Source organism: Galleria mellonella, unplaced genomic scaffold, assembly GCF_026898425.1.
Source record: "Galleria mellonella isolate WM207_F2 unplaced genomic scaffold, CSIRO_AGI_GalMel_v1 utg789, whole genome shotgun sequence".
Lineage (NCBI taxonomy): Eukaryota > Metazoa > Arthropoda > Insecta > Lepidoptera > Pyralidae > Galleria > Galleria mellonella.
In genome coordinates this window covers 438,021-461,727 of record NW_026442155.1, presented here as the reverse complement: position 1 = coordinate 461,727, position 23,707 = coordinate 438,021, and the positions used below count along the sequence as shown (strand labels likewise).

At 35.6% G+C, this 23,707-nt stretch overlaps 1 protein-coding gene across 2 annotated transcripts; it reads right to left on the bottom strand.

Annotated features, from left to right (window-relative positions):
• Positions 1–3,807: 3,807 nt before the first annotated feature.
• Positions 3,808–23,668, bottom strand: LOC113514997 (arginine/serine-rich coiled-coil protein 2). 2 transcript variants are annotated; one of them, XM_052901691.1, is made up of 12 exons: positions 23,456–23,668; positions 20,272–20,352; positions 16,653–16,743; positions 15,772–15,889; positions 14,718–14,805; positions 13,112–13,209; positions 11,932–12,093; positions 10,269–10,361; positions 9,683–9,774; positions 8,644–8,798; positions 7,716–7,860; positions 3,808–6,959 (listed from the first exon to the last, which is right to left on the bottom strand). In XM_052901691.1, the coding sequence occupies exons 1-12, from the start codon at positions 23,525–23,527 to the stop codon at positions 6,805–6,807; spliced, it is 1,350 nt and encodes a 449-aa protein (XP_052757651.1). In that variant the 5' UTR covers positions 23,528–23,668; the 3' UTR covers positions 3,808–6,804. The 2 variants fall into 2 exon arrangements, with proteins under 2 accessions (XP_052757651.1, XP_052757652.1); XM_052901692.1 differs by having other exon boundaries at positions 20,272–20,365; positions 23,456–23,605.
• Positions 23,669–23,707: the final 39 nt, after the last annotated feature.

Here is a 23,707-nt window from a genome sequence, read left to right as displayed (position 1 = left end):
TGTCTCCTCTGTCGTTCCTGTGGCTTCGGTAGTCTCCGTGGCTCCTGTGGTCGTCGTATCGCCGGACGTGTTCGTAGTCGATGTGGTGGCGGCGGTAGACGACGTGGCAGCGACAGAAGGCATTCTGACAGCCGCAGACGACGTGGTGGCAGCAACGGACGGCGTGGCAGCGACGGACAGCGTTCCGGCGGCCGTAGTCGACGTGGTGGCGGCGGACGTTGTGGCTTCGGTGACGGCGATTTTTTGTTGCGACGACTTCATGTTTCTCGTAGTCGGCATTTCAGCGATCCGGCTTCAGAATGGTCTTCCTCCAGCGATCCGGCTTCTCGATGTACCAACGGTGTTCCTCCAGCAATCCGGCTTCTCGAAGGACCACGATGTGCGGTGTGGACTGCCGTTCGGTGAGCGTGGACTGTAGGGGCGTTGGTTCAGGCTGGAGTGAAACACAGGGATTACTATTCTGAAGCCTCCGGTACCGTCTGAAGAGAGTATTTTTTCTTCTTGTCCTATTTCTTCTCGAGTGTAGTGTGTCGCTGCCCGAAAGCGAATGCCGCTCGACGAGAGGCGGCCTATCTTTATACCCGCCCGCTCGCACGATAACATTTCCAACTCGCGTTAGCGATCTGTGCGAGCGGGACGGGGCGAGAATGAACGAGACGCGTGTCTCTTCAGATCGGTACTCTATAGCGTCTATTTATTGCAATTTACAATTTCTTAATTCTCTTTATTGTTACAATTTCTATTTCTATTCGTAGGTAATAATGACAACACACAAAGAAATACTTTATTTAACTTATATCTTAAATCTATGCAAATCTATATAAAATAACAGAATACAAAACGATTAACTAGGACTTAACAACTATAAATTACGATATATACAAATAATGTCGCGAACATATACATATGTATAAGTGCATAGAATTATCATGTACTATTGATTATAAGGTGTGATTTCAATCTTTTCTTGAAAGAAGTAATGAAAGAACTATCCGGTTTGAGATTTCGATGAATTAACAAGGAGACCAAAAGCTTTAGCCCAAGAATGAATCGACGATAGATCTTTGTTCAAAACTGTGACCGTATATGTCAGCACAACTGGAGAGAAAAGTCAATACAGTTGAAGATCATCCGCATACAGATGGAAGAGAGAAGATAGCTCGAGAAATAATATTGATAAAGACCGAAAATACTAAGGGAGAAAGTATACCGCCTTGAGGTACACCAGCAGTGAATGAAAGTCAACTAGATGAAACATCATTTAACCTCACACACTGCTCGCAACCGAAAAGATAAGAAGAGAACCATTCCAAGGCAGAAGCAAAGACAATAACAACACAAAGAACACTAAGAAGAATTTCAAAATTGACGGAATTAAATGCATTGGAAAAGTCCAGGAAGATAATAGCAGTAAGTTTAGTTTCGTTCATGGCGTGCCGTATATCTTCTGTAATGTTGAGTAATGCCCCGGTGGTGCTGTGAGAAGGACGGAGACCAGATCGAATAGGACATAACAGGTTACAGGAAGTTAGATAACGATATAATTGTTTATGTACAACAGATTCAAGGACTTTGGAAAGAATAAAAATAATATCACTATACGGTTAAGTGACTCGACTTAAGCTTATATGAATCTATGGTAAAAAAAAATACAATTCTGTGGTTTTTTTTTTGTGTGACAAAATCAAAAAGATAAAATTGTTACATTTATAAAAAAATCTACTATTTTTATCAGTCTTATTTTTGACGTTTTGTGTTAACTGAAAACAATTAAAAAACTAATGTTGGTGTTGTCATTGTGGATAAATTAAAAAATTAAAGTTACTATTATGAATTAGTTCTGTCTTTTGACATTGAATCACGGGGCTGTTTGTCAAAAAATTTATTTAATATAATTATTATTAGTAACGATTAGAAAACTATCGTGTCACATAATTTTTTTTTTTTTACAATTAGTAGTCTATTACGAATAAAAATTTCTTACTTGTTCTTAGTTTACGAATTATTTCCAAAATGATTGGTGATAGGGAATCCCCCGTCGCCGTTAACCAAGCTGTCTAAATGTTATTAACCGTCTACAGAGGTCATTAGTACAAACTAAAGACATGTACATAATCGATACAATAAAATCGTAATCGAAAAGATAGACCTTGTAATTTAATTACTTACAAAAAACGATATTATCTTAATTTTTACATAAAAATAAAATATTAATTTTCTCTAATTGATCTTTAGTAAGTATTTAGTAAAAAGGCTTTTGTGGGTGGCTTCACAAAAAAATCACTAATATATAGGTAGGTATGAAATCGCATATTACAGATATAACATATTAGTCCTCAAGAGTGGCAATGTATGACAGACAGATACAATCCTACTAAAGTTTTTGACGATGTTACTTTTGCAGGAAAAAATCGCTGAACAGATTTGAATGAAACTTGGTACATGAATAGAGTTTTTCTCATTACTTAAATATATGTTACATACATAAAGTATTTATGCAGAAAGAAGCTGTGGGATAGAGGTAGTCATTCGTAGTTATAGATTGCAATTATACATTTAAACAGATACTAAATTCAAATGTAACTAAAAGCGGGAAAAGGGATTGTTAGTAATGGCGATTAGCAAGCCTATAACCAGTCTACCACTTTGTACAAAAGTCGTTTGCTTGGCTTTTACCTCTGTACTATTCGTGTTTCAACCGTAAAGCAGTTGTTTGCATGGCTCTTTCAGTTTTAAGGTTAAGATATAGCAGTGAATTTATAGAGAAATAACACCCAAATCCTCTGGAATAGTATGGGGGTATCATGGGCGAAACAGTATACTCTGTTATGACTATGGTACTGCTCATGTCTGTAGTCGACGGTTACCACCTTCCATCAGGTGGGCCGTCAGCTTGTTTGCCATTCTAAGTTGTATAAAAAAAATTAAAAAACTTTAATATACCCTTTTTGAAGAGCCCCATATAGTCTGTAGGGAAAACGTAGGCAGGAACTTCATTCCACAATCTAAGAGTTCACGAGAGAAATCTCAAAAAAACGCACCATACATGATCATTTTTATTCAAGACTGTAAAGATGAATTTCTTATCTGGTTAAAAAAAATAGCAATATTTAATTGGTTCTATCTATCCTATTTAAGAGCGACGCTGATCAACGACGAAGATACGACGCTGACCACTTTCCATCAAGTGGGCCGTCAGCTTGTTTGCCATTCTAAGTTGCATAAAAAAATATTACTAGTGATATACTCTCTTAGGTCGACTTCCTCGCAGTTCCCCTGGAAACCGTCGTGATTGATTAATTGGTGAATTTGTCACGATCGGCTATCTGACCTACTTCATCTTCACTTATCATCGGTCACTGGTGGCCCGCCCGTGTATACCGATAGCGCAGGCGGGGTTTTTTTTTTTTTTAATGGATGATAATGGAATGGTAACCCCGCCTGCGCTAACGGTATACGCTGGCGGGGCACCAGTGATAGATGATAGGTGAGGATGAAAAGGCAGGTCAGTTAGCCCATCGTGATGAATACACTTGGAATTCAGCACGATGGTTTCCAAGGGAGACCACGGGGAGGTCGACCTGTTAGGGTATATTGTTAGCAATGGAACTGATAATCCGCATTACTAACAACCCCTTCCCTCGCAGGCGGGGATACCATTCCATTGTCAGTTATTAAAAAACATGACTAAACTAGTACCGCATCAAAACAATTATGAAAATCTATTAAAATCGTTTCAGAATTTCGAGATAAATCGCGTCAAGTTGAAAACCTTAAATTGTTTAACAACAAAAAAAAAGACTTAAAATCTTTTATAGTTTTTATTAATTAAATAACTAATTGATAAAAATGATAATCATTGCGAGTTGTAATACAGTAACTATCGATACAAACAAACATAATAATGTTAAAAATTCTACTCACAATAATTGCCATGTTTATATTATTTCTACTGCTAGTTATATCACACACAGCTTGCAGAATTACACAAAGGCACCTTTGTAATACAGCAGTACACGAGTATGTACAGTTTGGATCGCTTTGGTAATTTAGTCAAATGGCGGTAAACTTATTAAAAAATATTTTACTCGTTCAAAATAGTGGTCTATTTTATTTCTATTATATTTTATTAAATGCTGAATAAATCGCCTGTCAACTAAATTACTAATTTGAATATGGCAACTCATATCTCATAATATATTATCGAAAATATGTATTATAACCTTGTATTCATTATAATTTACAAATCAATACGAAATTTAGACATATTTATACACCATTACATAAACTGTTTAGTAATTGTTCATGGATAAAGAATACGGCCAGATAATGGCTGAGATAAAGATATTTTACTAGGCATATTTATAAAACACTCTTGGCATGAATTTCCATCGACAATGAATTTAGTGACGCGTTATATTTTTTTTATAACAGTCCATAAAATAAATAGCTAGACCAGCCTCTTATTCATAATTTATTCCAAACCATTTTATTAATGTTCAATTTAGTATATATACTTTTTATTACAGATTTATAACACTATTTGTTATTTTTTTGTCACTTTCTTTCAAACTGGGATTTGAGCGTAAAGGACAAACTTCGATATCTAAAATAGATATATAAGGTGACTGACTTTTATATTTTTATGAAATAAAATAGACAAAATAATCTTACAATTAGTAAGATAATTTTGTCAATTTTATTTTTAAATAAATAATTTAGAAAAAAAAACACGACTAAGAAGAAAAACAATGGGACCGATTGTAAGATGTCTTAACATAATACTTTAATTTCATATTTTTTTTTTAAATTACTGTTATATGAACCAACATAAACTAAAATTACTATAATTTTGATTTAAATCTAGTACATAATGAGTTCATTTTGGTTCATACATTAAAGATTTCGCTATGACATCAAATTTATTTTAATTTCAAACAAGTCTAAAGAAATAGGGCCTCAGAACCGACTCCATTGTAAGATTTCGTGACATACATTACAATATATAATGAAAATACAATTTTAAAATAAAATTTCTTGATTCTACTTACACTAAGGAAGGTGCCAATGTGCAAGTTATAAATACAAAATAAATCCACGCATTACCACCCAACAGGCGGTCACGGTGAAACATGTATGTAGTAAATCATTACGTTTGACCGAAAGTATAAACTTTCAGTACGCAAAATATAAAATAGAGTAACTTTTTTTTAATTATATTTACAATAACGACTTATCCCCTTATTTATGAAAACTAAAACGGCGTACAAACCTATTTTATCTATTACACTATCTTTTAAATTGAGAAATTAATACAAAAGAACGAGACAAAACACTTGAATAGGTAAAATATGTTTATGTATGGTTTGACATTTTTAGAAATAAGGAGTTTTTATTTTATCTATATACATAATTATACGTATAAAGGAAATTTGATGAACTAACATAGAAGTTTACAAAATTCCCACATTATTACATATAATAATGACTTACAATCATGACAGACATCGAACAATGGAATTCAAATATTTGAGAGAACACTAAAATAATATTTTAACATGGCGTTCTCACCAAATCATACGTTTTTCTAGATGTATACTTTAATTTACAACAAGACTATACGAGTACATGCGTTATTTTTTATATTAATACTTGGAAAAAAAAACTCGAAAGTCGTTATGTTACAAGGACAATAATAGTTTGTTGCCTGTCATGCATGTTTATATATTTTTTTAATTTACACCAAGTTCAAAGTATTTTATAACCTAGCAAGAGTTTGTAATTATTTAAATTTAGAACGTACCAATGTCATGTTTTTAAATGGCAAACGCCATTAATTCATGTTTCAATGTATTTCAACAATCACATAAATATTTACTAGTAAAAAATTCTTAATTAAAGCCAATACTGCTTAGTTTTATGGTACTTTCACCATAATAAGAATTCTATGGTATCGGAATGAACCACAGATCCTAACAAAATATGTATATATTTTTTAAACATAGCCCTAGACTATGTGAGGCTTGATGTTCGAAATAGTTTGAATATATTACAATCTGAAAGTATTCCTGGGATAAATGTCCCTAGTATTTTAACTTATATAAAAAACAAGTATGCCGTTACTATATACTACTTGCTTTGATGTTACGAAAGATATATATATCGAATACAATAACGCTGGGTCCACACAATAATGTCGGTCTCGGTTTTTTCGCAATATAATCTCGGTATGGTAAGTAAAACCTCGGTATGGTAGCAGTTTGAAATTGATAGTGACTGGATCGGAAGCAGACTGCACAGATATGAATACATACATTGTTTCTTACATAAATATATTTAAACAGACCTAGATTGAACTGGCAAGGAATCGAGACAGGCATTATAATGTGAAAATCCGGCTTGAACATGACCAAAAAATGTTAACAGGGGCTTTGAGACATGTTTAAGATTAATTAATGTTTTTATATAGCTTTTTTTTTTAATATTTAATTATTTATAATTTTGTACAAATACATTCCCATTAAACTTACTATCGTGAGTATATCCAAAATTCCAAAAAGTAGGCAGACAGCAAAAGAGTTACATTTTCAAAATTTTATACCAATCTAGCCCACTGTGTTCAATTCAGAAGATCGGAAATCTTACGTCAAGCTGGCAACACTGTAACGTATTGCTATGTACCGAATGTTAATTTTTCAGACGAGATAGTAACCCTTCCATTACGAGGTTAATTGTTAGGCAGGGCTCCCTATTCGCAGTGTCGAGCGTAGTCCACGAGGGCCGGTAAGCCGGGTGATGGCGAGGCTAGTACTGGCCGCGCTGGAAGCCGAGCCCGACGCCGCGCATGGTGTGCGTGGTGGCACGCGCCACTTCATACTGCGCTTGCATCGCTTGGAACAGCTCCTCTTGCTTCTTGATCGGGTCCGCCGACGGCTCCGGGTTCTCGGGTTTTACTGCAGCTGTGTTCATATTATTCATTGAGTACATTTATATAAAGGTTGCCGTGTAGTCCCGGCATAGAACGAGCCACCGCTGCCATGTGGCTCCCGTGTGAGTCGTAAAAGACGACTATCAAACTTAATGATCAAAAGATGGGCAGCAGCATTTATCTCAAATTATTATTAAATCCTAACAGTTTCCTACCAAGAGTGGCAACTACTGGCTCCATATAACCTATGTTCAGCAGTGGACAGTTACAACGCTGATAGGTGGGTAGGATGTATAGGTCATACAATGTTTCCCAGAGGGACACAGCACAAAAGTTGTCTGCATGAGTACCTGTTACCCCCTTATGTTTAAGTTTAAAATGATATTACAGGGACCAGAGCATTACGCACCAAGCTCATCAGTGTATTCGGTACTGTTTACGTATATAGGCGATGTTTACCACTTACCAGCAGGTAAGCTGTAAGCTTGTTTACCGTTCTAATAATCTATATTTTGTTTACAAGCACTTTTAATCGTCGTTAGGGACTACAGCATGGAGTTCTTCAAAAGGGGGATAAAGAGGTTTCTTCAGGGTCGGAAGCGCGCGAATAATACATCTAGTATTGCAGGCTATGGTAACCGTTTACCGTCAGGTGGGCCGTATGCTTGTTTGCCACTTTACTGGTATAAAAAGTATTTTTTTCGAAATTTTGTGTAAATTTTTTGGCAATTTTGGTACATGTCGACACAAGTTTGTAAGTGGGCAAAAATAATTATATTACACTGACATGGCTCCTTGATGCCCATGAGCCGCATGAACTTGGACACCTGCTTGCCGTCGCTGTCCTGCGCGAACCGCGTGCCGCTCCACTTGGCCGCCTCCTCCGCTTCACTCTTATTCTTGTTAGACCATAGCAACTTGCGTTTCTGGACCTGCACACAGTGGTATGTCTTGACAGATTAGTCTATGCAAGACTACTTGACCATAATTTTGTATTTTTTATACATACAATTGACTTTGTACAAAAGTCATTTGCTTGGGTACCTCTATCCCATTCGCGTTTCAACCGTGAAGCAGTTGTGTTTGCATGGCTATGTTTCGGTTTGAAGGGTGGGATATGGCGTGAATTTACAGGGTACAGACGAATAACACCTGAGTCCTCAGGAATGGTAACGCATGGGGGGTATCATGGGCGAAACAGTATACTCTGTTATGTCCATGGTACTGCTCATGTCTATAAGCAATGGTTACCACTTTCCATAAGGTGGGCCGTCAGCTTGTTTGCCATTCTAAGTTGTATAAAAAAAAAAACCCAGAAACAATAGAACGCCAAATGCTCCTCAAACAGACCTCTTTCTTTCTCACCACATTCACCAATTTATTCATTCTTTAGAGGGTATATTGCTAGAATGGCCTGGTATTGCCATGCGGTCCTGGCATAAAATGGCTACCCTTTCACGTCGAGGTCGAGGAATGGGCAGCAGCGTCCCTCTTTACATCTAAACATCACTAAAGTCTAGCTTCGTGCCTTACCTGTTTGCCAAGCGTGACGACTATTGCCAAAACTGCCAAGAAGGATGTTCAGCAGTGGACAGTTAACGGCTCATATGATAATAATTAAAGAATTGCATGTATGCAATTACTAGTCACTAGAGTCCATTACTAATGATTCCTTTTCCTCCTTCATTAGCTGGCTTGTAATGCGCAATACACACCTGGTCGAGTATCTTGGTAGTGTTGACGGCGCTGGGATTGTAGTAGGAGGGCAGCGAGTGGTGCGAGTGGTGGCCTAGCGGGTGGGTGGGCGCGGCCGCGGCCCGCAGCTGCTGCGCCGTCGCCATCGACCCGTCCGGGGTCTTGATCTGCAGCCCTGCACGACCGGACACATGAGTGTAAATCATTTATGTACGAAAATGGATTATAAGATGATAGCGAAATAATTAGCATCTCCAATGTGTGTTATACACGTTCAACTGAACATTTTTCCCCACAAAGATGACATAATGTGAATGTCTGAACTGCAGCAACATAGATTTTATTTAATTTATATATCCATTAACCTGACGTTATGGACACTCATTGTTACAGTTTCTTTCAAACATACACTTACATTACATACTCTAACTTGCCTATCTTGCTTTATACTTATTTAACTTTCGTTTGTATAAATAAAATCCGTTGTTGGCTGTATTTATAAATGACTTAGCATAAGTTATTTTTTAAGAGCTATGGATTTTTGTATTAAATAAATAAAAAAAATGTGTCAAAGATTTATTTACATTACACTGCATTACTTATACTTTTCTTCCTATTTAAGAGCTATGCTCTTGTCGGTAGGAATCTTGCCACTCACTAGTCTTTTTTTTTTTTTACAACACAGGGGGCAAACGAGCATGCGGCTTACATGATGGTAAGTGACTACCGCCGCCCATGGTCACCCACAACACCAACGGCATTGCAGATGTGCTGCCGGTCTTTTAAAAAGGAATATGCCCTTTTCTTGAAGGTTATGTTGTCGTATCGGTTCGGAAATACTGCTGCTGGAAGTTGATTCCAAAGAGTTTTTAGCGAGTCTCTTCACCTTATTCATTAGTGATTTTCTACAACAATCTTCCTCGCAAGAATATATTGAATATCACAACTGAATCGTGAATAGTGGTGGTGTCTAAAGATGACAGTTGCCACTTTCCATCAGGTCGGCCGTGAGCTTACCAATTACATAACAAAATGTGCTAATTAGAAACTATTCCTTACCCATTTTCTCCATGACTTCTAATTTTTTATTAACTTTATAAGATGACGGTCTGTAATCTCCAGAAGGCGGGGAACCACGTCTTTCGCCAGAGCTGGAAAAAAAAATGAGTTAATTAACAACAATATATAAATAATGTACCGATATAAAGACCTATATCATATCGGCTTTTAACTGTCTAGTGCTGAGTGTAAGCCTCTTCCTTGGTGGGGTTTGCCGGTAGTTGCCACTCTTGGCAGGTAGTTTAGCAGCTGCGGTTAGGCTTTGGGGATGTTTTAAGAGGGACAACTGCTGCCCATCCCTCGCCCTCCCTTAGTCTCTTGCGGCACCCACGGGAAAGGAAGGAGTGGCCTATTCTATGCTGGGACTAAACGGCGAATAAAATAATACGCATGGAGAATAAAAAAAAAAATTAAAATGGAACATTCATATTTCTACTTTTGAATGCTATTTTCAAAATAATTATAACTGGCCAGTATTTCGTAATTTTTTTTTTGCTAAAGTTTTCGCGTAGCTTGGAACTTTAGAAATATTTATTTACTATCTGATACTTCATTGGTGTAACGAGCGCAGACGCAAAATACTTACGTAGACGTATGTGTGGTGGGTGGTGGGAAGGCGGCGCCGCGTGACCGCGACCGCGACCGCGACCGTGACCGCTCGCGGCGACGGTGTGAACTTCTGTAACAATATCAATTTAGCATTTTTACAATAAATCATCTCGAGAAGTAAGAAAACATTATAATAATAACATACATATATACATGGCGGACCTAATGCTAAAAACATTCTCCCCCAGTCAACCATAGGGAAGTGTCAGAACACTCGAATGCGGTACTACTAATTATTGATATACATACATACTAAAATTACATATATACACGAATAAATATATATGAATAACAAATATACTTACACATATATGACATATACTACGAGGTCTGTCCGGAAAGTTCGTATAAAAGTGTTCTGGAATGCGAGAAAGAGGAGTGGGGAGGCCAGGTAAGCGCAGGACCCCTTCCTTATGTCCCTAACAATGCTTCAGTTCTGGTCTGACCGCCGTGCGGTGCGAACTGGCTTGTCACGCCATCTGTGAAGTTACCTCTTAACGAAACCCCGTCGGCATGGAGCCCGCTTCCGTTGAAGAGCAGCGCGTCGTAATCAAGTTTCTCTCGAAACTCGGCAAGAATGGCCGTGAAATTTTTGCCGATCTCAGAACAGTTTATGGGGATGATGCTGTGAAGGAACCAACCGTCCACAAGTGGCTAAAAAGATTCAGAGAGGGCCGAGAAAGCGTTCAAGTTGATTGTTTTTTTCGATGTTCGGGGGATTGTCCATCAAGAATTCGTCCCTCCAGGCCAGACAGTTGATGGAAAATTCTACGTCGATGTGCTCAGACGCCTCAAAGCTCGTGTGGCACGAGTTCGTCCAGAATTGGCGCGAGAGGGGCGTTGGATTCTTCACCACGACAATGCCCCTGCCCACACCTCTCTTGTTGTCCGTGAGTTTTTGAGTAAAAATTCCATTACGGTGACCGAACACCCCCCCTATTCGCCGGATTTGGCCCCGTGTGACTTCTTCTTGTTCCCAAAAACCAAATTGGTACTTCGGGGGCGGCATTTGGGGGACATAAATGAGATAAAAAAAAGCTACGACGGGGCAGCTGAGAAACCTACAACCAGAGGACTTTCAAGGAGCCTTCTCACAGTTGAAACGGCGTTGGCACAAGTGAATTATGTCACAGGGGGAGTACTTTGAAGTGGATAAAATTGATTTACCTGAATAATTGTAAAATAATTTTTTTAAAAAACTTTTATACGTACTTTCTGGACAAACCTCGTATATTATACACGAAATTGAGAATAATATAAAGCACTTACTGCTCGGATAAAGTAAAAAAATGAGCATGAACGTCTTTTTTTTAAAGACAGTTTAGTCTATCTCTTAATAGTATCAGGATTATTCAGTATTAGAAATTACTGAGTCCTACAAAACAAAACCAACTTCAATCGTGGCAAAACAAGTTTTAGATATAAAAATTAAAATACTGATCCGTTTTTTGATAAAGTTTTTATGGGATCAATCATCAATCAAGAATTTTCCAAATCGGTTCACAACTGACATGTAACAAAGAAAATAAAATTCAACCGAATTGAAACCTTGTTTTTGAAGTCGTTTATTACGTATAATTACAAAATAAAATCAACTAACGATCTATACATAAAGAGATCTACTGCCAGTGACCACTTACTTCCTTTCTTCGGAGCGGCGGCCGTGTCGGTCGCGGTCACGCTCCCCCCTGTCGCCTCTGTCGTTGCGCTCCCCCCTATCACTCCTGTCGCCACGTTCCCCCCTGTCGCTTCTGTCGATACGCTCTCCCTTCTCGCGGTCACGACGGTCGCGGTCTACGAACCTGTAAATTTAACGCTACTTTATGAATTTAAATAATTTTGGACAGGATATGTACAGGACGATGTATTGTGGGGCGCCCTCTTAGACGGTCACTGTTCCGTTTGTTAAGACAGTCGGAAATGGATGGATGTGGAAAGCAGAAGAACGTGTATGGTCGAAGACATTCGAGAAGGCCTATGTCCAGCAGTGGATAGATACAGGCTGAAATGACAATGATGCTAACTCTGTACAAAAGTCGATTGCTTGGGTACCTCTGGCCCATTTGTGTTTCTACCGTGAAACAGTTGTTTGCATGGCTGTGTTTCGGTTTTAAGGGTGGGATATGGCGTGAATTTACAGGGTACAGAGGAATAAAATCCGAGTCCTCAGGAATGGCAACGCACGGGGGGTATCATGGGCGAAACAGTATACTCTGTTATGTCCATAGTACTGCTCATGTCTCTAGGCGACGGTTACCACTTTCCATCAGGTGGGCCGTCAGCTTGTTTGCCATTCTGAGTTGTATAAAAAAAGTCTATATACCCTGAATTTGCTGAAGTTATAATTTCAAACACATCATTGCGACAACTATAATAATTGTCTTTATGAAGTCTGAATAATAAATTACATATAGTTAGATCTACTACCCACAGAACTAGACCTGTATTTCAGTGGATAGTTAAATAACTTGCTTTAACTTAAATATATAAATAGCAAACCTCTTTATATTATTGGTATGAAAGTTTGTACAGATAGATAGATGATTGTTAATCTTTCTCGTAAACATTATTAGCGGATTTGTATGAAATTTGGTACACAGGTAGATTATATCCTAACTTAGCACATAGGATACTTTATTTATTATTTCAAGCGGCCGACACCGAGGGTACAGCTAGTGTATCATATATTGCCTGCAATAATAGTCCTATTGTCTTTGTCAGCACTAGAATAATATGAATCTTTCTAGCAACCAAAGTGCTAGCGGGTTATTTGTGACGAATTCCGGCATCCCTTATGTATAAATTTCTATATAAACATACCTTGGCGACACGGCGTCTCTTGCGTCCTGCGAGCGCCGCTGGTCGAAACCCGGCGGCGGCTCCCCGCCAAACGGTTTTAAATCCATAAGCGCCGGTGGCTGTGAACAATAGAGAATAGTATAGAAAATATTTATTGCCAGAAAAACGCATTATTTAAATAGAAAATTCAAAAATATTCTATAAGTGTCCCACATTAGGCAAAAGCAACTGGCTCAGCTGACGCTGTGAGTGTCCCAGTGCAGTGTGTACAGCTGCACAGTGCTGGTCTTCAGCCAGTCACTCTCTTAACAGTTATAATACTGTACAGTATATAATACAGTATAACGCACAATGGCCCAAATGAGAGGCTAAGCGTGGAAAATTGAGTGTGAAAAAAATCTACCACAGATAGTTGCCATCATTAATGCACTATGTACTAGAGACGCGTAATATATAGCAATATCTATGTATAAATAGCTACAATATCTATATATTGGTCCATTAATTCTTAATAATTGTTTTTTTGACCCCTCTGTGAATGTAGTCATATATTTATGTAAAATAAAGTTTCTTTCTTTCAATAAAAGATAAGTTAAGAAATATTGGTTGTCCAATATAAAATATTGGGGGGAAAGGGATTATTAACAATGGAGCTTGACAGCCCCATTGCTAGCAATATGCCCTATCAGGTCGACCTCCACGTGGTTCCCCCTGGAAACCATCGTGAAAAATTCTTGTTGAATTCACACGATGGGCTAACTGACCTGCTTCATCCTCACCTATCATCCTTCACTGGTGCTCCGCTGGTGTATACCGTTAGCGCGGGTGGGGTTACCATTACATTATCACCCATAAAAAAAAATATAAAATATTGAAATGAATGGTGATATCAGACTGGTACGGGCGACATCGAAATGGGTAATGACCTCTTTTGATCGTCATTAACGTCCAGATGGACGCAATATATAGATATCGGATCTGTATCGATATTACTCATGTGTACTATCCATGTATATCTTATAAATGTCAAAAATTGTAACGGTATAATCAAAAACTACTTGACAGATTTGAATGAAATTTTGTGTATGGGTGTAAGACATATCCTATGTTAGCACATAGTATACTTTATTTACTAACTGACGCGTGTAAAACCGTGAGAAACAGCTAGTCTGTACATAACCGGTTTTAATTCTTTCATAAAAGAAACAGTACACAATATAAATGTTATGATGAATAATTTTGAAAAACAGTCATAGACAAATTAAAATTATACTTTATTTATGTTTTTTCTACTTCTACATACATTTAATATCATTATTATTTATTTTAATTATTAAAATCATCTGAAAGCAAGTAAAGAAGAGACAAAATGCTGGGCCATCTCATACAACATGACAATTTTTTAAAGAGCATAGTAGAAGGAAAAATAGAGGGCAAAAGAAGAAAAGGAAAACCGAGGAACAACTACATGGGACAGATAAAGGAAACACTAGGTGTCATGTCGTATAGGGAGGTCAAAGATACGGCCTGGGATAGAACTGGCTGGATGAAGATGCTTGAATTAGTTGCACCGATAAGAGGAAACTTTCAATTAAAGAAAAAAAAACAAGTAATGGGTAATGTTTACCTTTCCGTCTGTGTGCTTGTCGTCGGGTCTGTCGCCGAGCAGGCCGCGGCGCGCCGCGCTGTCGTGCCGGCCACGGTCTCGCTCCGCTCTACAGACCAAATTTAATTAAAGACAAATTTTTAAAACGATTAATAGCATTCATATTCTTGCTCACATGAAAGTGGCAAGGTCACCATTATCTGTAAACTGTTTTTTTTTATACCACGAAGGTGGCCTACAAGCATAGGGCACGTCTGATGGTAAACAGTCACTGTTGACTATGGACGCCTGCAACAATAGGAGTGTCACTAACTCGTTGCCGACCCTAAAGCTTTGTATTATCATCATCGTCAGCCTTTAATTGTCCACTGCTGAACTTTCTCAGCTGTGTGAATGGAGCTTTGCCAGTAGCTGCCATGCTGACAGTTGGCAGGTGGATTGGCAACCGCAGTTAGGCTTTAGAGATGTTTTAAGAGGGACGCTGCTGCCCACCGCTTGCCCTCCTTTAGTCGCCTCTTACGACACCCACGGGAAAGGAAGGGGCGTCCTCTTTGTATGTTTCGTAGTATTTATTTATATTAATATTATAAATAGGAAATATTTGTTTGTAATATATATACTCAACAAATAATGAACTTATTTTAAAAATTCTTACACCTATAGAAAGCTACACCATCAACGACTAATGTAGGCAAAGTTTTCAGCCGCGACTTCGTCCCCGTGATCGGGACTTATAAAAGCATATAAAAGTACGTCATTATCCACCTCCTACAGTACGTGTATACCAAACCACATAGTGACAGATTAAGCTGTTAAGGCGCTAAAAGGTAATAATCAAACTCACTTTGATGTTTAACCGTTTTACTCATATTTACTTAAAAATGCCTTTGTCGTATTGTTGTAATTTATTCTTGTTTCTAAAAAAACTGTATCTTTATTATCCAATTTTCCTACAGCGAGCTAAACAGCAAATGATGTCACAAGTACTATGGTGCTCGCGGCAGTTTTAGTTACAATGCGCACGAGCGCAATGGCGCTCGTCGGTACTCAAACGTATAAAATATTGTGGCCATACCTGTACTTATCATCCCTGCGTGGCTCGCGGCGGTCGCCGCGGTCGCGGTCGGGCCGCGTCCGACCGGGAGACTCACGGCGGCGGTCCTTACGATCGCCGTCACGATCACGGCTGTCGTCTGCAGACAAATGACGTTTAGTATACTTAATGGATGAGAATGGAATGATAACTCCGCCCACGCTACACACACGGTACACGCTGGCGGGGCACTAATGTCAGATGATAGGTGAAGATGAAAGCAGGTCCGTTGGCTCATCGTAATGAAATCAACAAGAATTAGGATTCAACAAAGAAGCTACATTATCAATAGGGGTGGGTAATTTATAGCAATATTTACATATTTTAGTAACAATATATACATATATATATATATATATATATATATATATATATATATATATATATATATATATATATATATATATATATATATATATATATATATATATATATATATATATACAGGTCCACAATAACGAATATGTCAAAAGTCTGTTATCCAAAAAATAATATTGGATAACAGACTTTTAACATATTCCTAAATAGATATCAGACCGATATCGAAGTAGATGATGACGTTTTTTCCCGCCATCAATGTGCAGAGGAACCCAATATATACATATCGGATCGGTATCCATATATTTTTTTTAATGGGTGATAATGCAATAGTAACGCCTGCGCTAACGGTATACGCTGGCGGAGTACCAGTGATAGACGATAGATGACGATGAAAGCAGATCAGTTAGCCCATCATGAAGAATTCCACGAGAAGTAACCACGACGGTTTCCGAGGGGAACTACGTGGATGTCGACCTGATTAGTAACATTACTAGCATTGGGGCTTAACAATGGAAAAAAATTAAGCATAAATGCCAGCGTACCTGAGCCCCTCCTGTCATCGCGTGACGAGCGCCGCGACGAGTTGTGCGGCTCGGCGGGCGGCAGCTCGGGCTCCGACTCTGCCTGCGAATCCTGCGACAAATTACCGATACAAATACATCATACCACTATCCTGTGCAAAGGTACAATTATAATCGTGATAACAATAGACGCGAGTAATATATAGCAATACCTATATATTTTAGTTACAATATCTATTACAATAATATATTATAATTACAAAAATATACAATATCTATTACAATAAATATATACAATATATATTGATCCAATAACGTATATGTTAAAAGTTTGTTACCCAAAAAATAATATTGGATAACAGACTTTTAAAATATTCGAAAATAGATACCCAACCGATATGGACGATATCAAAATGGGTGATGGAGAATGGACCTTTTCCCGCCATTAATATATCATTATATTAATATTCAAGTACCCTATATATAGATATCAGATTGGTGTTCGTATCACCTACTCCTACTTAACAATTATTAACGTACTTTTTATTTAGTGAATTTACCACTAGAGACTATATATATTACATTATCGAATACATAGAATCATACGTATATCGGGGGGACAGGGATTGTTAGTGACGGAGACTGAGAATCCCATTGCTAGCAATATACCCAACCAGGTCGACCTCCTCGCGGTTCCCCCTGGAAACTATCATTGTTAATTCCTGATGAATTCATCATGATGGGCTAACTGGCCTGTTTTCATTCTCATCTATCACCCTTCACTGGTGCCCCGCCAGCGTATCCCGTTAGCGCGGGCGGGGTTACCATTCCATTTTCACCCATAAAAAAAATAATACGTATATCAATTTATAATGCTATTCACGCTAAAATCAGCTACTACAGTTTATGTCTCTGACTACTCCATTAGGGATAAAGGGAATGACTGCATCATGAGCACATCTTTTAGCTATTCTCCATGTGGTGACAGAGAAAGATTACAATGGGGTCGATTCTGAAACGTCAATTTACTAAACTTTCAATATAAAAAATTAAAAAAAATTAAATTTTCAATATAATTTCACAGGGAAATCTTTCAAATTCAAATAAACTTGTTTACAAACACTTTTAAATCGTATTTTTTTAATCTACTGCAAGCTTCGGAAGGTTGTTATCTGTTGAGAAGAGCCCGTAACAAACTCAACAGTTACTCTTTTAAATCTCTGTTAACATTATGACTGTATTTATTTAAATGTACTATGTTTAAAATTACATGGGCGTTAAAACTCCGTACATGATCGACTAACTTTTAAGGACCAATGTGAATTAAACTTAAATATGTTGAAGTCAAAATTATTATAAATTTAGTTTTTGATGGTCCATAAAACAATACGTAAGTTTTTATATTTCACCATAACTACAAAGATATAAATGTATGGGTTACCATTAGACTTGGTACTGCTCATGTCTATAGGCGACGGTTACCACTTTCCATCAGGTGGGCCGTCAGCTTGTTTGCCATTCTAAATTGTATATAAAAAAAAAAGACTTCGTACACAATACCCGAGTAATACTGGCTAAAAATGTTAACAAGGCATTTGCTTTTTTTTTTTTAATTATTTGTATATTTACACGTTACCTTCATCAATTCTTAGATTGCTTGAAGCAGTTTTTTTTTTTAATAAAATAAAATTTTATATTAAAAAAAAAAAAAAAAAAAAACTGAGAAAGAATGATTACATAAAATTATTCTATTTAAGTACTCCATACTAAAAGAAATATATCTATAAATTTTGTTGTAATTCCCTCATTACATTAATACTTAACTGAATTATAACTATTGCGACTCATGGGGTCTTATTTATCTCCACTATAGTCCGCATATTAAAAATAAATCAAAACAGTATAAATATAATACATAGATAGTATTGAATCTGAAGAAAAGACAAGTATTATACATATATCAATAGTCTAATAATTTATAATAGAAGTATACAACTATTTTCTTTGCCAGCATTGAATAAAAACAATTAAGTATAAAAAAAAATCGAAAAAAAAAATTCATATAGGTAATGGAATGTTAATCAAAATATTATTCTCATATTTTAATGAAATTTCAATATTTTATAAGTTTTATACATTGCTTATGTAATAAATAATGTCACATAAGCATGCAAGTCCTAATAGAATGTAATTGTCGTGTTTAAGCTGTAACATCCTATTGCTCTTATGTTTGTTATCAAATATTTAACGTATTTAGAGTGAAGGGAGGTCATAAATGGTCTGATTCATTTGTAAACTATAGGTGTAAGATATTGGAGTTAATTGTAAAATAATATTCTCAAAACCTTTATCTAAAATAAGTAAATTAGCAAAACTATTCTATCACAGACTATGAAGAATTATATGGAGCTAGTTCTGTAGAAAATAGCCACATTACCGGTAACGTTCATAAGAGATGGCCATTTATTAGCTAGTTCCAAATTTAAAATCTGTTTTATTAATCCACTCCTTAGAATTATAATTTAAGGAAAATATTTATTTATTTAAACTTTAATGCACAGTAAAATTCTACGTACATTTGGTGGACTTAACACCAAACGTTGCTCTCTACCAGTCGACCATAAAATATGCAAAAGAAATTTCCGTTTTATTGATAGAGAATAAACTTTGGGAATAAAATATCATACAATGGGGATGCCATTGTATAATACTTTATAGAGATTGAGTGTAATAAATAATAATAAATAAATTCTTTAATCAAGGCAACCAGGGTCCACAAAACTTTAACAATATTAGTTCGTACCAGATATAAATTATTAAATCAAATTTTGACACTTATAACAAATAACATTATCTTAACCTACATTTTTTTTTTTTGTATGTTAGCCAGCATGTGAATTATTCTGCAATGATTCAAATACTGGCAGTGTGGACGGTCCGCAAATACCCTTAGGATGGCGTTAGAGCTGTCCCGGACCCTACGCATCAGAGATGTGTACCGCTTTCGCTATACTAGCTATGTGAAATTTTAATAACATTCTGTCAAATATAAATAGGTACCCCTAGGGAATATCTTTTTTCAAATTATCTTGATTATCACAAATTAGTACAAGAACTGTTTATGAATTTTTCATATTACCACTTCAATTTAGTTTATATACATTTTACATTTAAGCAATAAATAATATAATGTAAAAATTTCTTATTTCCATATTTCATTATGGATATAAATTGAGATATTGCCAACTTATCGTTGATTTAGTATGCCTTAAATATACGTACTTACGTGTGCCTGGTGTAACAGAAGCCATGGCAGTCGACAGCCGTCATCGCGGGACTTCAGCGTGTACTCGGGGGGTATTTTGACTTTTTTTGTGTCAATTTACAAATGGGTAACATATAAAATAATAAAAGTGTTAATATCATTGTTGAAAACAGCACATCATGTATGCTTACTGCTTAAGAAGGAGAGATATTATATATAAATTGATCAATGCAAGTTTACAATATAGTATCGTAATAATGGAAACTAGTAGAGTAATTCAAAAACAGATTATAATATGAAATAGGTGATATATAAATCTGACTACCCTACACTACACGTGTGTATGTGAATGGTATGCGGATAAGATGTAATCACCTCGCTCATGTCCATGTTGACGTCATCGTAGTTGGTGTCGTCGTCGCGCCGCCGCGCCGGCCCACCGGACACACCGCCCACCTACAATATCAGTCTATTGTCAAGCAGAGAAAACAGATTAATAAACATTTCTCTGGAACAATATCACTACACTTTATGGATAGTTTGATAGTAATATGACAAGTTTAATTATCATTCTTGGCTTCCATTTTCAAATTTATTTGAATATGGAATAATTTATGACTCTTTTAATATCTTTTTTTTTTTTATTTTACTCTTAAACCACCTGACGGAAAGTGGTACCTGTTGCCTATACACACAAACATCACTATGATCACATATTACTTTTTATATGTATATTTTTTTTATGGACTATAAGTAACAAATATCTATGTATGTAATTGTTGTACCTATTTTTTTTTGTACTCAATTGTACTTCGTTATTTATTTTACTTTTTACTGGCTTTCTAGCCAGTCTTAATTAAAAAAATAATTCACTCTGGTCATAAAAGAATATATACTATGGAGTCTATGGTACCCTCCCTTATGCATTGCCAATTTTAAAGGTTATAATTAAAAACAAAAAAAGATTATAGTGTGGAATGTACTTCAAAACAAAACACAATTATGCTATATTATTTCTGTTTAATAATGGCAAATAAGTTACAGCCCTCCTGATGGAAAGTGGTAATCATTACCTACAGACATGAATAGTACCACGGACATAACAGAGTATGCTGTGTCGCTCATGATACCATTCATACATTGCCATCCCTGAAGACTAAGATGTAATGTAAATGGGTACATGACCCTGTAATTTCATTGTCATATCCCACCCTTCAAATTGAAACACAGCCATGTAAACACAATTGTTTGAAGGGTGGAATAGTTCATGGCAGAAAACGGGACAGAGGTACCCAAACAACTTTCATATAAAGCTCCCTCTGGTAAATAGAAAATTCTAAATACAAACATACACATTTCCTCTTTAGTAGTAATAAACACTAGTCTTCTACATTTTAAATATGGTATAATTATAAATATAATAAACCTAAAGGGGTTAGAATTTAATCAACTATATTTGACATAATATTTATCTTTATAATACATTAAATAATAAACAAAACAAAATAAATATGTAATTGTATTAAGTTGCTTTTAATTTTCCTATAAAATATAGCAGGCCTGACATATAATGTGATTGCATATCAATACATTTATTTTGCTCTGCTATTATCACAGTAAAAACATTATTAGTGCAAATTTGATTCACAGGTTATATACTAAATTTGAAGCAACCCTATTATTCATAAAAAATAAAACATCCTTCAAAGCTATTTTAACTTTTTGTTTGAAATTTATAACTGTCTTTTAAATTGAGAAATTAACACAAAAAAAAAGACAAAACACTTCAATAGTTAATATAGGTTTATGAGAGCTTTAACATTTTTATGTATAAAGGGGCTAGTTTTTAAACGTTCCAACATTTATTTTGTTCACAGTCAGAATTGTAATTTTTAGTGTTACCTCATATTCTTTTAAAGTACCCTTATATTAGTATGATAAAAAAACAGGACACCTCTCATCCATTCATGTTTCTACCATGACACATTTGTGTTTGCATGGCTGTTTCGGTTTAAAGGGTATATGGCAGTGAATTTACATGGTACAGAGGAATAATTAATATAATAACAAATCTAAAAAATATAAAAACAATTTGTGTTAAAATATTAATACAGATAACTTTTTTTTATTATCATCTGTACACTTTTAATTATAGCTATATTAATCTACATATTGAGGGGAAAAAGAATTGTTAGAATAGAATAGAATAGAATTTTATTGCTAACTGTGTACATACATATAGCAGTAACTATTGCTTTGAATTTGACATCAGTATCAACAGTTATACCCTATCGGGCATGCAACAATTTAAGAACAGGTAATTATATTAACATCGAAACATTCAATACTATTACCATTACTTGATTACAAATAAATATGAAATATTATACAATACAATTAACAAGACAAAGAATAATCATAACCAAATTAAAATAAAATAAACATAATTTCACTTACATGTCAATTATTATTAATTATTAATTTAATTAGTTTTAAGATTGAAGTATTCATTTAAATTATAAAAAACATTATCAAAAAGTAGTAATGGGATCTAACAGCTCTATATCTAACAATATATCCTATCAGGTTGACATGAATGCGGTTCCCACTGGAAAACATCTTAGAATATTTGTGGAATTACTTATGATGAGCTAACTGACCTGTGGGTCCACCATTAAATGAAAATCCAAATGTTCGGAATCAATTTCATACTTTTGTTCATACCGAAATTGGCCCAGTAAATGGAGCATAATATTTCTTTCATCATAAACCCTACCATAAAAGTCAGAAGGAACAATATCCTAACATTTATAATCTTGTACTTTTAATATTAAAAATGTGTTACACAAAACACTTTCAGCTCTGAAATTTCAGAAAACATTTCATGGTAAGCCCTCTGTTTTCATTCTCATCTAACATATTTCACTGGTGCCTCACCAGCATACACAAATAGCACAGGAGGGTACCCATTCCATTTTCACCCATTAAAAAAATAACATGTCTTTGAAAACTTAGAGGTTTGTGATGAACTCACATTAATAATATTACAAAAACATTCTTTTCGATTAGTGATTTTAGATTTGTGTTTTTGAAATATTAGTTCGGTATCTATATATAATCTATACCATCAAGTATGTATATCTAAATCTGCAGTCATTTATTTTTATCATAATCAAAAGTTGGCAATTATATTATTGATCAGTGGGTACCTTTTATAGAACCCTAAAAATACGCTAGAAAGTAATAGGGAATTATTTGTAACAAACGGATTTGTCACAATGGGTAAATGAACCTAACTTAATCTGTAAAACAGAGTAGGGAAATTTGCCATTTTTTTACTTCAATTAACGTTGTATCAAAGCGGAGTGACTATTTTGTAAATTCTACAATTAAATATAACATACAACATAGGGTTACTAACATACAACATAGGATAATTTATTTTACGATTTTTATTTTAGGAAATGGTAAATATAACCAATTCCATATATAAATCGGCGCAACGTAATTAGATTTCACTCTTTTTTTTCGTGTTAATTTCAAGGACACAAAAACTTACCGAGACGTGATGGCTTCCAAGTCGTTCAGACTCATTGTCATCATCGCTACCATATCCAATAAGAGAATCCATTATTTTATACAATAAAGAAGAGCAATTTAAATGAGATAAAATTGCCGTAAAAATTAATAATTACAAATTTAATTCAAACAACATCAAAATAATGAGTAAACGATAATCAATATGGCGGATTCTGAAGTGTTACCAACTCAGTATCGGGTTTTTCAGGTCTAAATTGTATTCAATAATTAA

What these genes read in the sequence shown, in the direction of transcription:
- LOC113514997 (XM_052901691.1), bottom strand. Translation starts at nt 23,527, where the DNA reads ATGGATTCTCTTATTGGATATGGTAGCGATGATGACAATGAGTCTGAA. An exon ending in CCCACCACACATACGTCTAC is followed by an intron (nt 9,775 to 10,268) that starts GTAAGTATTTTG and finishes TTTTTTTTCCAG; the next exon opens with CTCTGGCGAAAGACGTGGTT. An exon ending in AGAAGTCATGGAGAAAATGG is followed by an intron (nt 8,799 to 9,682) that starts GTAAGGAATAGT and finishes CCGGTCGTGCAG; the next exon opens with GGCTGCAGATCAAGACCCCG.